The 19,105-nt window shown below is 38.4% G+C and overlaps 1 protein-coding gene across 8 annotated transcripts in view; it reads left to right on the top strand.

Annotated features, from left to right (window-relative positions):
* diaph2 (diaphanous-related formin 2) overlaps positions 1-19,105 on the top strand; it is a 366,461-nt gene that overhangs the window by 223,161 nt on the left and 124,195 nt on the right. For all 8 annotated transcript variants that reach the window (XM_075481764.1, XM_075481768.1, XM_075481771.1 and 5 more), the window contains 2 exons: positions 1,810-2,049; positions 7,008-7,137. In XM_075481764.1, coding sequence (XP_075337879.1) covers positions 1,810-2,049; positions 7,008-7,137 — 370 coding nt within the window. The remainder of the gene's footprint in view (positions 1-1,809; positions 2,050-7,007; positions 7,138-19,105) is intronic.

The raw sequence follows: 19,105 nt of genomic DNA, 5'->3' as shown, positions 1-19,105 counted from the left end.
TCAACTGGACTGCTGATGTATCCCAATCCTTTAATCAATTTACCATGAACATCCAAAGTTCTGTCTTTTCCAGCTGCAACATAAATAATGCTGTGGGTAAAATATTAAATACACGGAATACAGTCTCCCCAGAAAGTCATTTTTTATTTTCAGCCATCAAACTAAGTTTGAAATAGAGTACCTCTTTTTTTTTCTTTTTACAATACATATTAGAGTAATAAACTCCAATAATGTTTTGACGTGATAATGAATGCTTCTTGTTCATTTTTAGCCTGTCTCTATCAAGCAATCCATGTTACAAACATGGATTCATGGATTTTTTTTCACACTAGCCTGTGTTTTCACAGTGATTTCATCTACTGATGAGAAAGACTGAATGGACATAATTAAACCAATGTACTGTTAATCTGTTCAAGGAAGAAGGGAAGTGCATCATCAAGCTGCTCTGACCTTTCCACTTAGTTACAGCAGCAATTACTTTTTAATTAGCAACTCTTTCTATTCCTTCACTAAGCGAGTAACTTTAGGCATTTCGGAAAGAAAATGTTAGCTTTTAAGTTAACTTTACAGCAAGATCATAGAGGTACATTGTTTAGTTTTACAAAAAGGAAGATGTTCAGTCAGATCCAGGGGTCGTGGTCCATCATGTCAGTAGTTCTCTGCACTCATTGAAGTTGTTCTGTCTTATGTCTTTTAGAAGATTTAATGACGCAGGAGGGTGGTAGTTTCTTCATGATCTTACCAGTATTGTGATCACATGCCTCCCCACTGATGAAGCAGCTCCCCATTCCAGAGATATTTTGCTCCCCTGGGAAATAAGCAATGTTTCAAGCTTTCTTTTTTCCCATCCGAGCTGTCAGCAACGCGCTCACTTTTAACGTAATGTTCTATTTATTGTATCCAAATCAATTCAAGCGGGAGGGAAGGGGGAGTCTGTGTGCCTATGTGTTTGTGTGTGCGCTCACATCATTTGTGTTAAGAACTGGATCAAGAGAGATCACGAGTGGATGTGTGTGTGTGTATTGCTACATTTTATATTTTATTATTTTCTTAAATTCGCTAATTATTTATTCATCCATCCATCCATCCATCCATCCTCTCCTCGCTCCTTAAAGTTACTCCTCTCCCAGGCCCGCAAATGTGGTTTGGGGCTGTTTTATCATCTATAATAAATCTGTTAAATTGGAGATTATGTAAGGAGGAAATTTTAGCAAATGGGTAAATCTTATTTGCTAAATAGTGGAGCTGATTTTACATCAGTAATTACACTTGAAATCAAACAGGAGATGTCTTCTCCATCTTGACTTGCTTTCCACATGAAAAGTTATCACACCAGATCACACAATAATTTTCAAGTATCCTTGTGAACCTGAATGACGGAATTGATGGTTGCAAATGGTAGTAGGGACATTTATAAATCCTTTCTTGCCTAATTGATGCTTAAGTGCAGTTTGCCTCCAAAGTGAGTCATGACTTGCTCGCAATCAGTGTTCCTCATAACTATATTTTTCTTGGGGGTGGATCCCACACATAATGGGCTCCTATACATTTCTGTGGCTTACTTTCTTTGTTTAATTTGAGATAAAAAGGTATCAGATTTTCTCCCAAAACGTCTTCACACTTTCAGGCCATCCATTTTGAAAAGTTTTTCTCTGTGACCATGTAGGCCAGCTCTCACAATTGCAGTCAGAGATTAGAAATTGAAATAGATTGAAATAGGTGAATGAAACACATAATCTGTAACTGATTGTGACAAGACCTTGGTTGTTAGTGCAAACTGCTTACTGCTTTTTGAATTTTGGCCCTCAGATGAGTTCCGTAAAGCTCCTACGACCACGTCTCAACGGCATCCTGTTTAAGTTGACATTTGAGGAGCAAGTGAACAACATCCGGCCGGACATCATGAATGTGACTTTCGCCTGTGAAGAGGTGAAGAAAAGTGAAAGCTTAAGCAAACTCCTGGAGTTGGTTTTGCTGGTTGGCAACTACATGAATGCTGGCTCAAGGAATGCACAGACATTTGGTTTCAACATCAGCTTTCTTTGCAAGGTAAGACACCATCAAAAGATTACAGACAAAAAATCTCACTGTTTAAGTGGTGGACATATGTGTTTTTAACATACAAATAGGCTGATATACAAAACCTTCTAACATACACAGAACGCATGAAAGGGATAACAGGAGACTAAATGAGACAGTTGCTAAATCATCCAATGGAAACTCACCTTGTGTTAGAAAAGTTTACTGCAAGATTGTGTTATATTTATTTCTTGTTTTGTTTGACTTAACCACCAGCAGCCAAGTGCTGTCTGGTGAGAGCCTTTTTTAAATTGTGCCCTTCCTTCACTGTGTTTCTTAAAGGCAACTGAGAATTTGCTTTGTCTGAAGTACACTGGATTTTGTTGAGAAAAACTTTTGAGAAAACCAAACAAACAAAACAAAAAAACACACAAATACAGAGAATGTTCTCAGGATTTTTTAGGCGCTTCAGAAATTATAGTCCAGTGACACCCTGAAGTTTTAGTCCCAAACTCCTAAAAAGCATGTGAGTGGATGACTCTGCTATTATCGATCGATCTGACATGGCTAAAATCTATACAGGCAGAAATCCTCAAACTATATTACATACTTTGAACTACGGAGTCAGACATATTCATTTCCTCATTATGTGCTTTATGGGTCGACCATGTCATATTGGTACATTTTAAATACCCTTTTGCTGCCCAGCATGAAAGACATGAATACAGTACCATGTGGTGCTATTTGTTTTCAGCTGGAGTTTCCAATCTAAGGACAACAGGTGAAGTAAAGTAGTTCTCTGCACATAAACAAAAGGAACATTGGCTGCTTTCCAAGGACCCTCAGATATATTCATCCCACATCTCCCCTGATGCATTTGATACATTTATCAACAAGAGCTAATGAGAAAGACCTCAAGGATGTTACTCATTATAATACTAATCTTCAAGAAAATGATGAGCCTGTTCTTTTCTATGATACCATAAATGCCATCGGATGACAAGTGACCGCTTAAAAAATGCAAAGCTAGCCAAAGGAATTAGCTCCTGAAAGCACTACAACAACAGTGGAGGCCTATAAGTAAAATACTTTTTTCTAATACTTTGAGAAAAAAGCAACCTTGAGTCCTTTAAATGTCACTTCTGTATAGCTGAAGCCAAAGTTTATATGATCAGTTGTACAAATAACAGTATTTGTTCTTGAATGAATATGTCAGATGAATCAGTGGCACGGCATATGAAAACACATCATTTTTCCTCATGAGGGAAGAATAACGCATACATTCCAAAGACCATCACCAGTCATTTGCAGCCAGTGATCATGCAGGTTCTTGATGTAGGAAAGTTTTGGTACTTGTGCAAGCTGATTGAATCAGTGCGCAGTGTCATTGTAGAGCCTGCTAACACCTCATGGGGCTGATTGGGCCATTATTGATGGACAAGAAAAAAGAAGTGTGCTTGCTCTCTTTAGTCAATCAAGTAAATGACCTCCTGCGTGGCAGGTCCAGGGTACCTAATGGGCTCATCAGGGAGGAGGTTGATGATGGGAATGAGCAGCTGGGGAAGGGCACATTTTGACCCACCTTTGCTTTCCACCTTTAGCCTTCAATTTCAACTATTATTCTGTGAAGGACAGACGAACATCTTGAAACTCAGGCTTGTGTCATAGGGGTTTTCACACATGATTTCCATAGGATGCCCAGGGAATCAAATGTGGAACAAACTAAGCCCCAAGTGTCTCCATCACACTTGTAATAAACAGCTGGAAATCCTCTAGATGAGACATTCTAACTATCGGAAATACCCCAGAGTGACGCCTGGGTAAAGAAAACCAAGATAATGACATAAAACAAAAATTACTCAGCTGATATCAGAGCTTTTTCACCACTGGGGATGTTGAATGAGGATCCTACAAATCCATAGTGATGACTGCTTATGTGTTGATAGAAATGCAATATGTAATTGGACGAATCTGCAATAATTATTGGTGAGTGGAAAGCAGCAAATAGTATAAAACAGCAACTGTTAGCAGCACACAGGCCTATGTCAATTTCTCAGAGAATTACCTATTCTTGTGTTGCCAGGGTTATCTTGGACATTTTTCAGACCTAACACTGGAAAGCTGTCTGGTTAAAGTCAGTCAGTCCTGTAATTTGTTTTCTCAAATGCAGCCACTTTGGCAGGTTTAAAGCCCGTGTGTGTTTGTGTAAATGACTACAGATCCTAAGCCAAATGAACTTACCTTTAATGTGGAAAAAATATGCAAGTATATGAAGCCATCTTAGAGTTTTTCCCTCTATCTTTTAAAGAATACCTGTGCATGCAATGTGCTTAAATAACATTGAAATATATGTGGTTATTTATTATATAGGATTATAAAGGATTAAAAGTACTTGATAAATGTATGCATCTACCTACAGTATGACTCAAAAAGGATGAAAAAAAAGAATAAAGACTTATTGCTTTGTATCATGCCTGCCATACTGATGGAAAGACACATTTACTGGCTCTGCTTAATAATTAATGACCACATGGCAATGATTTATGTCCAATTTAGGTTGAAGAGAACAGGCAGTTTATTGGGTACTTGACTTGGTAACAGTCAGCCTAACATTAGTGCGACCTCGTGTTCAAAATATAACACATTTCACAGTTGAAATAAATCTTATAATTATCAGTGTAATGAAACACTTTGTGACAAAGCACATGTACATGTGTTGTGCATGAGCTGGTTTTATACCACAGCACTTTTCAGTCATGGCCACGTATAGAATTTTAAACAGATAAAAGCATTTGTGTTTTTTTCTACATGTCTACCATTTCAGTATAATATGAGGCTTTATGAGCAGCTGTAAAATGTGTTTGTGCTGCTGCTCCATCTGCAGAAGTTAAATTGAGCAATCAAGAGCCGACAATCCTTCTGTTGGTGTGAGGCTTTTTATATTCCCATCGCCACTTCCTCTGTTATTAGTTAATTATTCTTTTATTTATTTATTTCCAGCCTTGATATTTAAGTAGAAACTTGTTTGATTGTAATATAGCTTGTCACTCTAAATCCTCTTCTATATATGGATGTTTTGAGGGATTTCCAAGAATACTACCTTAGGGCAATTAATGTTATATAAGAAAACAGGATGATAGCACTGTTCTGAATTAGCTCTCAGCGACACAGTAATGAGCATTGTTTTTTTTTTCATCTACTTGAATGAACAGATTTGTTTGAAGTTGTACAATTCATACACTCTCCATCTCAATGCCCTATTAAGATAGAATGGGACAGGACACATTGTAAAATAAAAAAAGCTACTCTAAAAATGGCATTTTATATGGTATTTAAAAAAAGAAGAGGGAGAAAAGGGAAAACAGATTTATTTGAGGTTAAACTTAAAGAACACTGAGTTCTTAAGGAGTGCATGTCGATGCTCTGGAGCTCTTACTTTGTACAGACTGTAAAAAGGACATTACAAGGGATGGCTCCAGATAGAAGAGGCCCTGGACATGTTCTCTACAACTTGTGCCCATATACTCCACAACAGACTTATAGAGAGACTGAGGGACTTGGGCCTCCTTAAGGACTACAGTCTGTTCTGTCCCTTCTTGTAAAATAATATGATATGTTATAATGTTGCATTATACTGCCACGTGTTTGGTACATAATACTGTAAACTTGTTTAACTTCAGTCCCAGACTTGACTTGAAAAAGATGAAACTTTTTTTAATAATACCAGAATGAGGAAAGCAGCCAGTGGGCTGTTTAGAAATTAGTGATGTGCTGGGTGCTCTATTGACTTTACTGTGAAGTCTTATGTCAGCAATATTCACCTTACAATGAAAATAGACCTCCAGTTTCATCTGATAATTCTACTGCAGCCTTATTACCTGAAACCACGGGGTCTCTCCATTTACACCCACCGCTCTTAATGAAACCCCAGCGTGACCATCCTCCTACTCTGTATGGGCACTAGATTAGTTCAGGTTAAAGATTCCTCTCTAAAGCATATGCCCATTTTGTCTGGGTGGCTTAGAACGATTTGCTTCAACGGGGAGATCCACTTTATACGCAGCCACTTTATACCGTTCGTGAACGTTCACAAATCAAATTGCTTCTTTCAAACTTCCTCCTCTTTATTGCATCGTGTTGTTAGTTAGCAGATGGAATTACTGTGTCAGACATGCACTTTTCTTGTGTGGTAATAAAAACAATAAGCAAATTTGAATTCAAATTCCATGAAATTACATTGCAGTTACCAAACATAAGAAAATGACTGATAGTCATACAGTTAAAATGTAGCTACATTTTTGGTATAACAATTAGTGCTGCTTGTATTTCAACACTGCCTTCATGTGTGTCCATGAGCAAATCTACATGCGTTAGCATGCACACGTGTGGGCATGTCCAACTTCCGACTGTTGACAGTGTGGAAAGTATCCGTGTAAGTACACAGAGGTGTGTGGTGCTAATTGGCTTTCCCACAGCATTTCAATTGCAGTAGGGAATGAATATGGAACAAGTTTTCTCTGCACTGATGTGAAGAATCTCTGCTTCAGTGCTGAAACACAGAAACATGCTTAGCTGATTCCGTTCTGTACTTTTATTCAAAATGTACTGCCTCGCTCCGTTATTCTCAGGGGTGTGGCATCATTATGTGTATCTGCTGCGTATGCATTTGTGTTTGTTTTTATGCCATCAGTAATTGGATGCAAATGTTTGTTAGGTCTCATTTATTTCATCTCATCTATATATTGTAAACTGCATCACATGGAGCCCTCATGGAACCGTTCCTGGGCTAACCATAACCTGCACAGGCTACACGAGGTGTTCAGCTTGAAAGCAGTATTGACAAGAAATTTCAATTTGAATTTTTAAATTTTTTTTTATCTGAGGTGCAAATGAAACGGCGTGAAATAGTGTGAAATAAATTGGTGTAAAAATCTCATTTATTCATATTTTTTTTTACTTTCTTTATTTCATTCTTTTTTTCCTCCCAGCTTCGAGACACTAAATCCGTCAGTCACAACACAACGCTCCTTCATTTCCTGGCTGAGAAGTGTGAAGAGCATCACCCAGAGATTTTGAGGTTTCCAGATGAACTGGAGCATGTGGAGAGCGCCAGCAGAGGTAGGTTTCTCTGTCTGTATCGGCTTCGACTGCCCAGTCGCACGGTGATACTAATTCTGTCAGGGAAAGACAAACATCCTTACTGAGCAACTACCAGAGGACATCTCCTAAGTAGGATGTAATTTGTACTGGGTTCATTTGCTCATTATACTTTATTTTTAGCACATTCCAACCCCGCACACACCCGTGGCGACAGCTAGCACTCTCAGGAATAGAGTTGTTTGTCTGACCACGCTGTCATTCAGCCTGTCAATAATCTAATTCCACTTTCATTTTACTCTCGAGCATTCGGCGGAATCCCCGCAGGCTTATTTACTTTGTTAGTCTCTTAATTGGTCATTTAATCTAATTCAACTAATTATGCACTTGACTGAGGCTGCCAGCCATTGTGGAAGTGGACTGAATAGTCTTCAAGCATTGAATATATTTAGATGTCTTGCTACACGCATTTGGAATGATATCAACTTAGTCACTTCATGGAAATGAATTATTCAAGAGCAAGCCAGTAAATAAATGCTTCTTCCAAAAAAAAAAAACCCCGTCAGGAGCTATTTAAGGAGTAAGAAGGCAACAAACAGTAAACTTTACACCACAGTAACACCACACAGAGTTGTTCATTTGATCATCACTTACAGTGCGATTGTTTTTTGAATGGAACACTCTAGCACGAGACTTGCCATTTACAGAGATGCCAAAGATGCTGGCATGGTTACCAGTGTTTTGAGTCGAATAAGATGATAACTCCAGCGAGTCTCTGTGGACTATCATTTAAAAATCAGTGTTATGAGATTTACGTTGGAGTGGATCACAGAGGCAGGTAGTGACAGACGTCATGCCCTTCTTTTGAGAGCCTTTGCTGCATATAGAATGGTGTAGTATTAATTATCAACCGTATCTCCAGACCCTTTACCAGCTTTTTGGTCTCCTCTCAGTTCAACCGGCTCAACAGACATTAAAGTTTTGGTATCTTTTCACATTTGACATTTCCAACACATCTCACTTTCTTAACATGGGGTCAGAACCCAAATATGCACGACAGCCTGCTCTGTTGTTTTTCAACTCTGTCTTTGTTGTCAGCTTAAGCCATTTTCCTCCAATCAAGTCAGAATTGACTTGTGACAGAAGTCACAACAAGCTTCTGTTTGAAATAAACATTGACTTAAGTACTGACACATCCAACCATTGTTTAATCATCCTTGCTGTTTATTTGTAGGACTATTTGCTGAAACAAGCTCTTTCTTATATAAAAGAAAATTGAGAATTGTGTTTTATGACTTTACAGCACAAAGAAAACGATGCATCAACACCCTGTCAAGTAATATTGGACATAAAGACAGGCAGATGGTGGTTAGGGAATAAGGAACATTTTATAGTAGCTTCGTAGAGAATCTCATTTGAAAAAACAAATCTAAGAGCATGTCACCCACTTCTGATTGTTGATTATAAATCTATAGATGATGCTGGGAGTGATGAAGGGGATTCAAATGCAATCAAATGGTCATCTCTCCCGTTTGGTGGTTAAACAGTTAATGAACCTCATTTATATGTGCAATCAGGCCAGGATAATTCCCAGAGGAAATTATTAAGTGCATAAGTAACAATTCTATTCAATGATCAAGACTACAAGTAGCAACAAAAAGCCTGTTTGATACATAAAGTCAGACTTAAAGCAACACAAACTCTCATTACTTTATTCATGCATCTTTTGATGTACCTTTTATGGCAAAAAAGGACCAATATTTCTTCACTTTCTTTACCGTAGTGTCTTATATATCTCAACTGTTTAGCATAAATGAGGTCATTTGCAGGTGATTTCAGTATTTCTCACTTTTTATTAATGTTTTTTGGAAAGTTAAATACAAATACTGCTTAAGTATCTGGGCATCACTTTCATATCTATTTCTAAGCCTATGATGCACAAAAACAAATGTGTACGTTTTCTTGATCAGAAATCATTATGCTCCAAGACTTATCTATGAATGGTGGAGCATAAGTGTCCTTCTGAAAGTTACCGGGTAACAATATCTAAGGCCAGTCCAGCTCAGTTCCCAGTTCCCTCAGGCAACTCTTTCTTCTTCTTTGGATTCAGCTCTTATTGAATGCTGTCTGCATCAAGGTCATTTTTAATTAAGATTCACATGATTGTGGGACGACCTGAGGAACATATGAGGTAGCACTGAGCAGAAGTCCTATTTTAGGAATTATTCTGATGCATTTTGGTGATGGGGCTTTTCAGAGTTGTTCTCCCATCCATAAACACTGAGTGTTACCCAGCTCGAGAAAAACAAATATCCTTTTGCTTGAAGTTGGTTTTTGGGTTGTCTGGGTCAAACATCCAGCTTTTTGTTTTTCCCTCCATCTGCTGCATTACATAAAGAAAACAACTTTTAATTCACACCTAGAAGCTTTTCAACTTTAGTTTTAATGTTAGTTTCACTGTCGGGCACTGCGATTAGTAAGGGGAAGGAGACCCTACTGTATTATAAAATTAACTCTTATGAGAAGGCACCTGTTCACAATTTTTTTTCTCTGCACAACTATTGGCTCTGAATTTCCAGCACAGTTTCTGTGAGACTTGAGCCTCTCATATATATTTTCCCTAGTTTTCCCCAGTACCTTTCCACACTAAGCAAAAGTGCCTGTAGGACACTTTGTGACACATTGTAACTTCTTCTCCTCCCCTCTCCCGTTCCTTTGGCAACATATAAAGAAATATATCTTAACTGAACTGAATCGTTAGCTGAACGACAGTGTGATGGTGCATGCCTGTATGAATTTGTTTGTGGGTGTGTGGTGAGGTACTGATGGTTGCAAACTAGCCCTTATTAGCTGCATGTTGTGAAGAAAGTGCAAGTTGTGGTGGTTTAAATTTAGTTGTGGAACGTCAGTGCTGTGGAATGCATAGAGGTGACTCTGTGTTCTCCAACAAAGAAACATCCAATCCATATCTTCTTTGTTCTGCTAGGACCACTCAAGTAAAGTCAAGTCAGTTCAGAATATATACAGTTTGTATGCGCTTTATACACGTACATTCGTTTATAACTGTACAATTAGACATTAAGACTATGACAATTTGAAATGTAGTCTACTATTTTCATACCCCTGACCTCATCTTCATGGTAGTAGCAAAGCCTTGAGAGAGGTGTCATTGGCCAATTTGCCTAAATTCCTCCCAGAGATGAGCATGTGGGGGCTGACAACGGGTACTAAGTCTGTGTGGTGATTCCACTCAATCAGTGGCTCACTGACAATCTGTCTTGACAATCCGGGAAAGGAGGAAATATGACACAAATGTTCTCATAAATCCATTTAGTATAAGGCATAGCCAAGGGCGAAGTACTTTGGAGCATCTGAGAGAGAAAATGGAGAATGAGCAAAGAAAAAAAAAAGACAGAAAAAAAAAGATGAACTCTGAGGATATTAATACCACTGTGAATATATCTATTATCCACATTCATTTCAAGGCACTGCAGCATAATAAAGCAGTACCCATTTCCCATTTAAATTCTGAAGCAGTACTTGGCTCTGTATTACGTAGACAAAATGGCTTTCTGAATAGGGTGGGACACAGAAAGGATCATTTGTCTTTTGGTCTCAGTGCAGTTGCATGGAATCATGGGGTTGAGAAGATATTCCCCTCATGCCAGTGCAGGATAGGGAGCGTATCTTACTGAAGTCAGCGGCAGCAGTTTGAAGTAAATGAAGAATGAACGTCATTCAACCAAACAGAAGCACTGCTGCAGTCGCTGTTATTTATTTGATTTGATTTATTTTATCTTATTTTTCTAGTTTGTTTTGGGGGTTTTTTTGCTCAAGAGATGTGCTCGACTTGGACAGGAAAGTAAGATCTTGCAATGACACTCTTTCCCGATGGACTTCATGGTGTTGCAGTTTATTCCCGATTTTTTTTTCCCTTACTTGCTGACCACAATAAATACACCTCCAACAGTTTGCATTTTGGTAATAAAAAAAACAAACAAAAAAAAACAGATATAAGACAACATCTGCTTTTGGTTACATTGTGGACTTGTTTTCTACTCAGCAAAACGCATCACTTTGAAAGGCTGTCTCTATGGCAACAGAGAGCTGTATAGACCTATATTGTAATATGAACTGGAGAGAAAATCAACTGAAATGGGCAGCTATAAGTACTAAATCTAACTGTGCTGCATGTTCATTGAACTGAAATGAAATGTCATTTGATTTTATAATTTTCTCCTTTAGTAGCGAACCATTTTTCAGCCTTTTTCTCCTTACTGCATTCACATTGGGGTGATTGATGTGATCAGCATCTTAACGTCATGGCTTTTCGAGTCTGATTTTGTAAGGAAGGTGTTTGATATTTGTCCTTGTCCTCACAAAGGAAACGGTTATGGAAAATAAAGTTTCTTTAATTTTGTAGGGGCGAGAAAAATAAGAATCGGTGTTGTTTTAGCATCCGGCAGAGATGTCACTTCATGGTAAAGTGATCAACATTTGAGAAAGAGAGAGAAAATTAGATGCGATGAGTCACTGCAAAATGTGCTCTACCAAATGGTCCATATCCAAGGGTTTATATGAACCTTCCCTATGGTATCATATTTTATTTATTTGTTTGTTTGCCATTATATGGCTTGTTAGAAACTGATATTTACCTTGGTGTAAATATTGCTGATGGAGAAAGAACTATTGGAAAATGTGTCTCTCATACAAAAGAATCGAGGTGTAATTCTCATAGTTTACATCACTAGCTGTTTGAAATGGTAACGTAGCAAATGGAGTGTGTAATTTGGTGTGTTAGTGTTCACATGAGAGCTATATGGCCCCATGTGCAGTACCACAACTGTATGTTAGACTACTCTGAGGAAGAAGGCTCCACCTTTGTTGATTAAGCATTTGATCGGGATGTAGGGGTGCATGATGGTAAACGGGGGGAACGTTATTGTGTAGTTTCTATTCATGCTAGAAGAAATTGTGTTTACATTTGTGGAGTATGCATTGTGTTTCTTTATATCTTGGCCGAGAATACTGGACACCGGTTGCAACTAATGGAGATCAGATTACACAGTCACACATATGATTGATACTGCTATGTTATGAAAACATGGCCACCAGCACCACTAATACAGTCATTTCAACATGTAGGAGAGAGTAAGTAAGAATAATAATAAGCAGTTACACACTCTACGTTAAGGTCTCCCTCTTAAATTTGAAGTTGGTCTTTTCCATTTTAGCTTGAAAGTAATCAAATAACAAGCTGATTTAGGTCTATAATAACGTTCCCAGTGGATATTCCATTTTCCTTTTAATCATGGGAGCTAATAGGGTGTGGCATGGGGCTCATGGATGTGCAGCATTTTCACTTTATTGTCATTTGTGAATCAGGAAATTGCAAGTAGGCAAATGAAAATCTTCTCTCATCTTTTGCCATATCTATGAAAAATGACTATGAAAGTTCAGAACAGGATATAAAATGGATCCCAAATGGTACATATGTTCATACCTTTAGGAGGGAAACACTGACCTAGAGTCCTCGTAAAAGACAGCAGAGGAGTGGCCTGTTCCCCGGTGCAGTCAGTCTCATCACACAGGCGTTAACGACGTCTGCGGGGAGGATGGAGAATGGAGTCCTCGTCCAGGCGAGCAGAAGTAGCAGAAGCAAAGTGTTGCGAAGGGGACTTGAAGCCAGTCACAGATTTTAAATCTTAGCTCAATGCTGAAACATTACAAAATGTATCGCCTGTGGTGTTAATTTACCAGCTGCAGTGATGTTTTAAATGTAAATGTGAACTTAACGGACTTAAAATCTTTAAACTTAACTTCAGCAGATTTGATATGACAGCATAGATTTAGATTTGATGACGGCATCAAAACAGCTTTTTTAATCATGTCAAAATGTTTTTAAAGCATCTACTGAAACCTACATATACATACTCTTCTCGCCCTTCTGTTTTGTGTTTTGGGGGATTTTCGGGCGATCACACTGCTTGTTAAATCCTCATAACACGAGGCGCCATTAATGACTCAGGACTTGTTTACACGTGAGTGTTTAAATCTGCGCCTCTCCGTCCATCATTTGGTCAGCTTCAGAACCTAAGCATCAAACGAACTCTCTTCTGTGTTTAAGAACTCATTATTTATACATCAAAAGAATTTGGCAGTGCACTTGCATTATTGAAGCAACAGACTTCAGCAATAAACAAATAATTCCAGTCTTGGGAGTCCTGAGGCCCAGATTTCCTGCTGATTTAACCAGGTTTTATTTGATTTTTTTGGGGATTTTTGCAAGTACATATTTCCAAGAATAAAAAAAATATTAAGATATATTAAACCAAAGGTAAAAATGGTTTTATTATTTACAAGTTTTAACGACCAGCCTCACACCAGCATCGTTGTGTGTAAAGTGAAAGGGAAACAAACTTACAGAAAGGCTCCCACGGCCTGATGCATCATATACTTTGATCTGAAAAACATTTTTGAAGATTAAACTTACGTCCTCTTGTTAAAAAGGAATTTATGCACATCGGTGCATTCGCAAGTACCTGTCTTAACTTGGGCAGTGTGGAGGGTTGGGAGCTATTTTCTCGGTGGTTGTTTAAGGTAAACTCATACCTGGACCCTGAAGTAATAACACAGGATCAGCAGGGCCAGCAGTGTAAATGGACAGTCTGTCATGAAGAATATTAGGAACAGGAAACAAACCTGTCCAGCTCCACCAGTGCAGAATGAGTGATGAGCTCTAGAGAGTTTTCCTTCCTGTTTACCTTTTTTCTCTATACTCACTTCATGGTGGATGAGTGGTTCATTGTGAGACCATAACAACTATTCCCTTCCTTTTTCTTTTTTCCTTTTTTATTCTTTCTATCCATCCCACTTTCGCTCCGCTTCTGATTTCTTACATCACTGCTTTGGCTGACCGGTATGAATATAGACAGAGATAGACACATGCAGGGAGGCCAGCAGCTCTATTTAGCATCAGGCTCCAGTCTGTGACAGCAGATTTCAATGAGGGCTGACAATGGGACCAGGAGTGAGAATAATGCTTTTTGCCAGCCTAGAAATTCAGCCTGTCACAGTGGACCATTTCCCTTTGCTGGGGGAGGTTCATGAGCTGAGGTGTACAAGGAACTGCCATCTCAAATGTGGCTCTTTATTTTTTCCCTTCTCTAACTTCTAACTAGCACCTGTCTGCCCTTAAAAATGAAAATAATTGAACAAATACTCTGAAATGATCTGTTGATCACTGACTATCGTAGATCATTTTACACACCTGTTTTTCTATAAGTGGATGGGTAGATGGGGAATAAATTAATTATTTTTACAATAAAGACTTTGGTTTGACAAGTAGATATTGATTTAAAAAAAATGACGTCCCAGTTGAAAAGAAGTCCCGATTTAATCAAGTCTTCAGAAACAATGACAAAAACAAAGGCGCTTGGAACTTGTGCAACACACTGTGACAAGCATAAGGCTACCTCAGACAACCTGCTATCATTCAGACTATTCCCAGAGTACAGCTTCACCTTGTAGCGGCAAGACAACACCTGTTCCCACGGTGACCCTGCAGCCGATCATTTACTTGTTGCGTTTTGCGACCAAACATGTCGGAATGTCTTGGCACAGTCAAGTCTGACAGATTGGTACAACGGTTCTGTACTCCTCGGTGGTGTAGTTCTGAAGTTACCGCTTCATTTCGCAGATTATCACAATGCTTCATATCCACACAGGTAATTATCATCAAACTCTTAAAATCATATACCTCTGCGGGAGGGAGAAACAATGCTTTTGATCTCTCCTAACAATGGTTGAGCAACAGAACTGAGAAATCATTGACAGGACAATATACCCAACATAAAAATCTTTGAAGCTGTTGTCGCGGGGAGACTTATGATAGCGTATCTGGTGGGCTATTTTGATGCGTAAGATAATGGTGATGATGATTGTTGAGCAAATGAGCAGGAAATTGAGTTTTCTCTGAAGTGATCCCTGTACTCTCTAGATAAGGCACCATTGAAACATTACAATTACTGAGTGCTGAGATTTGTGATATTGACACATGGAGGGGTATAATTTACCTCACCGTATCCAACCTGCTTATAATTTGTGTTTGCACTCCTGAGATCTGTTTTCAGAACGTTCTCTCAAAATCGGTGTTGTAATATTGTTGAAATGTCATTTTTGCTCGAACCCATTGTGTTCATTGTTGTTCTCACCCAGTTTTCATTTGTATTTTTTCAAACTTTCATCCCAGGACAACTTATTTGGTTTTGTCCCAGGAAAAAAAATGTATAAATACATATACAGTTTATGTAGATTATACTATTGGGCCAAAGCGTTTTGATATTTGAATATTATCTGACAAAAGCATTTTTCTTTTTAAAATGCATCAGTTTATTACAACAGTTGAGGTACAATACATTCTAATTAACCAATAAAAGTAGCTTCACTCTTAAAGCAGGAAGAAAAAACAGCAAACCAAATCTGGCTGATTTTATTTTTGCCAGTAAGTCACTAACATGCCTATTTTCTTTTACGACTCAATTAAAAGAAAGAAATGTACCCCAAGTATTTGCTGCACTCACTCCACACATCTCTTGCTCAGACATGATATTTCTTCTTTGGCCGTTCACATTATTTCCTTAAAGTTGTCAGTAGTGTGATTCTAGTTTGAGCTGTTCACAGTGCTGAGTTGACCTGCATGGAAGAAAGAGCAAAAACAAAGATGATACACGCAGCACTCTGTCTCACATAAGTAAACATGGCTGTTTATGGTTTGTCATGAGCCAATGCGACGTGGAAACCAGCAAACTTATGAGCAAATAATAACAGCTGTGTCTATATGGAGGTGTGTTCAGATATCAAGGCAGCAGGGATTGGGTCATTATATGAAAAAGGTTTTAACCAAAATTTCAGAATGTCAAGGGCTAATTTACACCCAAGGCGAGACAGTCAGTTCAAGGTCCAGTGGATTCTGATATGGCTGTTAAGACTGCGGTCGCATTTCACAAACTCAGAGCTGTTTATGTGATTCCAGACTAAACTCTGTGTCGGTGTCATGCTCTAACTGAAGAGCAAGTTCCTCCTGCATAAAAACTGACCAACAAAAGAGGCAGTCCTTCATTGCATGTACACTATAAACAAATGGCATAATCTGCCTCAAATGACACTTCATTTTAGGTTTTGTCACATATTACATTACATTACATTACGGTCATTTTGCAGACGTTTTTAACCAAAGCGACTTACAATAAGTGCGTTCAACATCGGTAGGCAAAAGAACTTCAGGTCACAAGAAATCATAAGTGCATTTCCTTCCAAAACCAAACAGCTAAGAGCAAAACTAGTGAACAGGGAAACCTAGGTGGTCATTGCAGTTAAATGCCTCTGTTCCTTCCCACACTCTCTGCCTCTATTGACCAGTGTTTTAGAAAACGTGTCTGTAGATTAAATGCTGTTATCATAAGAATCTAGGAAGCTTTCGCCAACCCCTGTGTGTCATTGGGGGTGGGAATTGATTTTGGATACTAAATTGGGTCATTTTTATCATGTGCTGTCATCGATATATAATTTAAAAGCATGGCCTGAAGCAGGCGGGGCGGTGCTGCTCACTGGAGTTTTACTAGGCCCAGAGGAATTGGCTCCCCCTGTACCCCTTTCAGTTAATGCATGCCACTAAGTGTGAAGATTCCACCATCACTCATGATTTATATCCCCGAGAGGAGCAAAGATATCGCAGTACATAGGCATTCACTGCCTGTATTGCAACATTTATTTGTTGCTCGTAGGCTTTTGCAGGATCTGCCAAGACCATGCTCATCTGTATCTGTCATCTTCCAGGTGTTTGTTCCCAGAATGCCACACTTCTTCCTTTTACTTGCCACTCCAGGAAATTGTAAATTGGTGACATTCAATGTTATTTCAGCTTATATTGTTGAGGACTAATGTACAAATCATTACACATACAGTGGTGTTGTGTTGTCTCTCAAGTGTTTAGAGTGGAGGAGGAGGAGGGGATTTGTTAGACTGAGGCTTTTTGGTAGCTTATTTTCCTCATTCTGCCGTGTTGTGGAATGTAGCATGAATACAGGTACCTTTGATTATCCACCTTCATATCAGAAATGGCCTCTTTTGTGTTGTGTGAGCCATATTGTGTTTGTTTGCCTTTATGATGTAAATTACACCGGTCTTCTCTAATTTTTTCCTCAGGCTCTGTGGAATGAGTTTAATTTAGCAGCCAGCCCTCTATTTCCAAAATAAATCCAACAGGTCCTGACTATGACCTTTCTCTTACATGTTGGTGATTTGCATTTTCCACCCTCTTTTTTACAGCTTTGTGATATGGAGTCACACTGTGTGATCCATATTCAAATATTATTTAAATCAGTTGCACCGCATTTGCATGTGAAATTGAGGATTTGAAGCCAGGTCGCCTGCATACTGATCAGAGGGACAACCTTCATTTGAGGGAGGGTTGATATTGCAAATAAATGGAACAGGGTATTAATAATTGTCATGGAGGGAGCGTTCGATATTGCGCGCCGCCATGACAAAGTGTTTTCCTCCCATGTAATGAATCTGATGTTATCCTGAAGCTCTTTGCTTTCAGCTCAAGAAATTATTATGAACTCTTCAAACAGAAGACCAAGCCAAGGTATCACTGTTTTTTTTTTTTTCAAAACTAAATTAACCACTTTTACATGTGCAGCCAATGGGAGGGAAAACATGAATGGTAATTTCTTTGCCAATTATGTCACCTTATCGTTGCACTGTGCGATGCTAACGAAGGCAGACTGCAGCAAGGCTTTGAGAAAGACAAAAAGAAACAAACAAATTAAACTTTCTAGGTTGAAGCCGGAAAATTCTTTATTTTCTTTTGTCAAAGATTGGTGTCAGCACATTTAGTCTTGAAATTTACACAAATTCTTGATGTCACAAGGTTTGTTTTTCCAAATGTCGGCGAACTTGCTGATGTTCATCTGTGCTGTCAGTTATTCTGTCTCTTCATGTAAATCCAAGGCTGACTTCATGATCTTTAAACTGGGGCTCTGTGGGGGGGGGGGTACCATCTGTTGCATGACCTGTCACTGTAGACAATTATTATTTATAGTTGTTTTAGTCTTTGAATGTGTGCTTGAAGTTGGTGTAACACTGCAGAATTAATCAGGGGTCTGTCGGATCCCCCCTGGTGATATTGTATAATAGATAAGAATCTAAACACTCGAAACCTAAACACTCGAAACTCTTCCAACTTTTTGGGAGTTCTGTGGATCGATCGTCTATTTTTTAGAGTTGGTCTGAGAAGATCACAGCTGTCAGGGATGCTTGGGAAAAAAATGGCATCATGTTGCCTAATCAGTAACTTTATGGCTTGACCATAAAATATTGTGTGAACCATTCTTAACAACCAAAACATATGTAAACAGGCCTAACCAACACATTTGCAATATTTTACCATTTCATTTACAATTAATTAACTAATGTGTTCCAAATTAATTTTCAACTATAACTGTGTTCTTTATGCTACAGCTGCTGCTAGGATAATGATAATTCAGCATTTTTATATCCACAATTTACTCATTAATGAATTTGACTCAATATTGCTACATTATTATACAGCAGGGGAACAATTAAGCACTGATCTTTGTTTTTTTCCCTTTTTTTTTTTAACACAAATGACTCAAATAAAAAGTGCTAGCCTTGTTTTTAATGTTTTTTCTTTATTCTATGTTTTTTCTTTTCTCATTGATTTGTACAACATATACATATGTATCACTTTTGAACCTAATATTATTTATAATCTGTCGTGGTGACAATGATCAAAATGTTGAACCAATCTAAAGATGCAAAGACATTTTAAAGTCTACCATAATTCCAGTCTCTCGCTATCGCTGTTTTCCCTCTTCTGCGCCATGACATGACATACCAGCTGAGACCTGCTCTTTACCGAAAGGTCTGTTTTTATTCCACCTACTGAAGCAGCCGTAAGGAG

This window comes from Odontesthes bonariensis, chromosome 13, assembly GCF_027942865.1.
Source record: "Odontesthes bonariensis isolate fOdoBon6 chromosome 13, fOdoBon6.hap1, whole genome shotgun sequence".
NCBI classification, from domain to species: Eukaryota; Metazoa; Chordata; class Actinopteri; order Atheriniformes; family Atherinopsidae; genus Odontesthes; species Odontesthes bonariensis.
This window is presented reverse-complemented; position numbering and strand designations above follow the sequence as displayed.